Raw genomic sequence first — 5,873 nt, 5'->3', positions numbered from 1 at the left:
TCGATTTGATTTCCAGCACAATCTTTTAAAACATTGTTTGATTTTTTTGAACAAACTGATGTATTGCAAGTTTTTTTGTCGTCGATTTGATTTCCAGCACAATCTTTTAAAACATTGTTTGATTTCTTTGAACATACTGATGAATGGCTAATTTTTTTGTCGTCGTTTTTATTCGAAAACTGATTTACCTGCCCCGTATTTTGATGTTCATTACGTTTAAACATTTCCGCAGTTAGCTTTGCTTTTAAAAACTCACATAGAATGATATCACCGTACTTTATCTGATTGTAACCATCGCTTGAATTTATCATATCTATATTAGCCGCATTAGAATTGTTTATTAATTGGCAAACACACCGATCCGAGGTACACCCAGTATTTTTGTTCGTGATTGGAGTATCGGTACACTGTTGAGTTTGCCGTACGTCAACTGCATTTGGTTGTATTAGGTAATCAATACACATTTTAATATCGTCTATGCTTTTTTGCAATTCTTGTTTATTATTTTCTGTTTTCATACTTGATCGTTTTTTCATAATTTCCTGTTGGTTTTTTCTACTTAACTGTTGCACATTTGACATTAATTTATCTATGTTTATTTCGTTTGTGTTCATTTTATTATCCAGTCCGGATAGATGAACCATAATTTCACATTTTTCGTTTATCTTATCAATTTTAATTTGCGACAATGCTGACTGTATTTTTGTAAAAAAGCATTCTAATCGCCCATCCAAATAATTGGACAACTGGTCAATTGACTTACCATTGTTCTGATCTGAATTTTCGGGATTTGTCACTTGAACATTTTCATTAATAGTTTCGGTAAGCTTTGTTTCAGGTTTTACGGGGTTTTCCGGCTTTTTTTTTTTTTTTTTTGTTACACTTAATTTATTTTTGGTCTTTTTCTTATTTTTTTTGGAAATTTTTGGAATTTTAATATCTTTCTTTTTCGGTGTCGTTGTATCCTCTATATCGTTCGATTTATTTACTGGGTTTGGACTATTTAAATTAGAATTGTTTAAAATTATATTTTGTTCAGTTTCTATTTTGGCATTGAGCTGTTTCGTATTAATTAAGCCAGATAGACAAGATACCTACATTAATTTAAAAATCATTAAAACATTTTATCAACAAATCGATTTATATTTACCTTATTGGTAAGTGTTTGTATATTTTTTTCTAAAACTGGTATAATCCTTAGGACGGCCTCTATTTTACAATTATTTATTTCTTCATTTTTTTTTGTGTTTGTAGTGTCATTGTTTAAATTTAAGTCTTGTTTATTTTGTAATGCTGGTAAATTTTCTTCTTCTATTTTTACGTGTTCAACTCGTTCTGGCAAATCAGCCTTAATTATTGGTTTCTCTTCTTTTTTCTCACAGATTTTGATTGATTCCTCTTTAACCTTATCCTCTTCAACCTTATCCTCGTTAACCTTATCTTCATTAATAGTGTGCTGAGTCGTGTCCTCGCATTCATTTTTATTTGTTTTACTAAAAAAGCTATTTAGCCACATTCAAATATTTTTGTATGTGTTATAATAACAATTAATTTATTCTACCAGGATTAAATTTGTAAATATATTTTGTAGTTTAAGCGTATTAAATGACGTATAATAAGTTATGTTATAAATATTTACTTTATTGGTATTTACTTTGGATACTGTTAAGTCTTACTTAATTATAATTAGGCCAATCAATATTTAATTTTTAAAACTGCATTTTTAATAGAATTTCAAACCAATCTGCTGTATATTTGTTAAGTAGAAACCTAGATTCCTATCAATGATTAAGAAATACAGAAAATACAAACTCAACGACACGTTTTTTGAACAGATTAGTTACCAATTAAACGTACAACGAACGGCGTACATACCTATTTATTTGTTTTTTCGTATGTGAGTATTAATATTATCATACAATTTAATATCGTAGAAAAGTATATCATTCACTTCCATTAAAGAACAACAGATCTTATAACCTAATTGTTTACTAAAAGTTCTTTAGACAATGTAGTTAGCTAGTAGTTAGCGTTAGACACTTTCTTTTGGTCAAATTTTCATTTTCTAGTAGATGTCTTACCGATTACCCGATCACGATATTATTGAGTGTGTATACTTAATGTAGTGGATCATTTTTAAATAAGATTACGATTCAATAGATTTGTTTCAATACAATTAAAAAAAAAAACCACTAACGATAAATTCCATATAGGTAACATTGTAACATTTTGACCATTTATATTATTCTTTTTTCAAAATAAACAATAAATATACGAATATACGATGAAGACAGGGGTTTGCATGTGTAAATCAATTGTAGACAATTTACTGACGAATTTATTAAAATAATAATATATTAAACATAATGGCTAACTTATTACACACAATTGTTGTATCTGATTTATTTATGGTTGTTAAAGAACTCTAAAAATAGTATTATAATAAAATGACATGATCGGGTTACAGAAAATATTTTTATGATTTAAAAAAAAAGTTTACCATTAGTTTACTATTTTTTTTTTAACTGTTAAGATATTAAATGTTCCTCCAAATATTTTGCAACATATACAGATTGTTTGTCTTTAAATGAATTAAACAGCTGTCATAGTTATCAAGTATAAATATTGCTCTTATAGAAACGATATCTTGAAGTTTAGTTTTTGTAATTGCTAAGGAAAGAGCTAAACAAATACAATGCAATATTAAGAATATTATTTATAGTTAAGCTATATTAATTTATATGCATATATTTTACAAATGTTTGTACGTGTGATATACTGATATGTTTGGAAATAAAAGTTGTGGTGCTAAAAATCATTTCATTACCACCGGTAAGATTGAAGTTCCTCTTTATTTGTCAAAACTGTTGTCAGAATGGTCAAAAGCTGCAATACGCACTCAACCTTCAAACCTACTTCTATGGTCTTCAATTTACTTTTCTATGAAAGCTAGTGGTAAACAGCCACCAGTAAAAGAATATTTGGATCCTCCTGACCTAAAACTTGGACCTGGTGGCTTGACTCCAAATACATTAAAGGCACTGGCTAAGACTTTATCTAATGAATATGAGACTTATGATAAAATAGAGACAATGTGGAATATTTTGTCACTTAAGAAAAAAATATTTATGGAAATAATTAAAATTGGCAATTTTAAAAATGATATTAAATCAAACGAATTTATTGGAATTGCAGCAGCTTACCTAAACAATAGCTTAAAAGGTACAATGTTATTATTGTGCGATACGTTATCTACAGATCACTCAAGTGGTATTTTATTGGAAATATTTGTGGAAATTTATCAATATTTGGCAAGGCTTGATTGTGTAGACGTAGTATTATCATCAAATGAAAATTCACTAGTTGAACTTGAAATAGAAAATTCCGAAGAAAATAGTATTCATGAAAAGAGCCAATGCTTCAGTTCTTCATCTTCTCAAACCTGCAGTTTGGATACCGAATTTTCTTGTCACCCTGAAGTTGAAGAACCATCAACCAATTTATTAGATACTAGATCAGCAGAAGGCATTATGGTTTGGCAGGACGTAAATATGGATCATGGGCCCGAATCGTTAACGGAAATTCTACGTGCACCAATGATCAATACTCCAATGATTACTACAGTTTGTGATGATCAGGACTATGAATTGTTAATAAAGAAATTAAAAGATAATCCGTATGATCAAGAAATCCTGTCACAACTTAGTGCTGAAAGTGTGATATGCAATGACCCACAATCAGAAATCTCATTTGACTCCATGTCAGATACTACACAGAAAGCCGAACATCTGAGTTTTGGTGAACTTGGTAATGAAGAAATGATCGGTAACCCTTCATCTTTAGTATTAACAGAATCAAATTACGAAAAAAATGACTCTGGAGTTCAAAACGAAGACAAGTATAATGACTATACTGTAAATTCTGAAGTACTGGATGAAATGAGTATGATAAAATATGAAGACAACATAAATGAGATAGATTCTGAGATGAATGAAGAAACCATAAATAATATAAATAGCTTAACAAACATTGAAGTAAACAAAGATTTCATTGTTATGATGGCTTTAGTTACTAATGCAAATGATCCATTGTCAAATATTGAAGCCGTGGATGAATCTTTAGGAGACAATGAGTCATTAAAATCTGAATTTTCAATATTAGATAAAACCGATTTAAATCTTAATGCTGCGGATGATGATAATAATAACATAAAAGTAATTAAACAGGTCTTTGATGAGAATACTTACATGACGAATGATAAAGAAAGTTCGGGCAGTGAAATTAGTAGCGGTTCTGATGGATTTCGTCACTCAGATACTGACCAACAAAGTAATCGTTCGGGGGCGCTAGAAAAAAGTTCAATTCATTCGGAATCCGATAACAGTGCCATTTACTCATCCAAAGATGATTTACTGTCAATAACTGACAACAATAAATTCGATGAAGATCAATTAACATTACACGAGTTATCGGAATCTGCACAGTTTGAGTGCACAGACACGCCAGAAGAGCCATTTGATCGAAATAATGAAACATTTGAGGAATGTGGAGAGCATTTAAATAGTTTAGAAAAATCAATAGATATACCAATAGTGGATAAAAAGGTCGACTCAAAAATAAAACATCCTGAAAAACGTACTCGTGTGATGTTAGGGATTGGACCAGCACTTTCAGAGAAACAAATAAAATACGTCATTGACTGGGTTACAGAATGCGCTGGAAAACAAAATAATTATGTACAAGACCATAATTTAATACATTTTCAATGCCCTCCGTTGGACTATAAGTCCGAGAGTTCTAAGAAGAAATCTGATAAAAATGCATGTTTTTAAATAAATGATTGCACTGTAATAAAAAAAAAAAATGTACCTACTACATTCTACATTCTAGAAAATAAGGATTATCAATTTGAATGTATACGGTATACATGGATAAATTGTGTACCTAAATCCATCTTTGACTAGTGATAATATTATATTTTGAAAAATATACAGTACGGAATTGTCTACTTTTAAAATATGTTAATATAATAAATAATATGGTCTACTAATTGTTGTATACTTACATTATTATGTTCTTAGTTGTTGTCATTGTGGTAGTAACACTACTTTATATTATGTTTTGAAAGTTGAATTAAAATTATAAATTTAAACTAGTTTTACTTGACGAATTAACAGTTAATTAAGTAAATACAATTAAGTAAATTAAGTAATTACAATTAATACTTATGAATTCATTATATTATTATATTCACATCTAGATGTATTGTAAATTTAAAGCAGTTTTTGATACCTCAAGTACAATAATTTAGTTCATTATGCTTTTGTGGTTCTTTATTATTATTCATATTATAATACTAAAAACAAAGAAGACTGATATTAATAATTGAGAGGACGTCGGTATTGACTATTGACTTATGACTCATAACTTACGGTTCAATAACAGCAAGTAATATTACTGTATGAAATAGTATTCTAATTATTATTATATTCTAATATATTTTACGATTTGTTTAATATAAAGAGCATAGTAGTATTATTATTAATTATTATTATGACGACAATACAATATTATATTGCATATTATTTAAATGGTGTACATAGTCACATAGACGGTTTTTCTATTTGATTTCGATTTTTCATATATACCTAAAACCGCGTTGGTGGCTATTAAAATAAATAACGTATAGATTACATAATATATTTCACATAATTATTATATACGATTATAAAGTGTTTAAACAAAATATAATAATAATATAATAGGCCGGTGAGCGCGCGGCGGATGCTAAAACGCCGCCGCCGACGTCGTATCGATCGACGGCCGGCTCTTCGCTGGGCCGCCGCCGCGGCTATCAGCCACCTTATCACTTG

At 29.2% G+C, this 5,873-nt stretch overlaps 1 protein-coding gene across 1 annotated transcript in view; it reads right to left on the bottom strand.

Annotated features, from left to right (window-relative positions):
- The window catches only part of LOC111029850 (origin recognition complex subunit 1-like), a 10,281-nt gene extending 8,765 nt beyond the window's left edge, over nucleotides 1-1,516 (bottom strand). Inside the window, exons 1-2 of the mRNA XM_022309054.1 lie at nucleotides 1,151-1,516; nucleotides 20-1,094 (exon numbers count right to left, since the gene is read on the bottom strand). Of these exons, the coding sequence (XP_022164746.1) occupies nucleotides 20-1,094; nucleotides 1,151-1,516 (1,441 nt within the window). The remainder of the gene's footprint in view (nucleotides 1-19; nucleotides 1,095-1,150) is intronic.
- Between the last annotated feature and the right edge of the window lie 4,357 nt (nucleotides 1,517-5,873).

Source organism: Myzus persicae, unplaced genomic scaffold, assembly GCF_001856785.1.
Source record: "Myzus persicae strain clone G006 unplaced genomic scaffold, MPER_G0061.0, whole genome shotgun sequence".
Taxonomy (NCBI): domain Eukaryota; kingdom Metazoa; phylum Arthropoda; class Insecta; order Hemiptera; family Aphididae; genus Myzus; species Myzus persicae.
The sequence above is the reverse complement of the archived record's forward strand: the minus strand, read 5'-3'. Positions and strand labels throughout refer to the sequence as shown.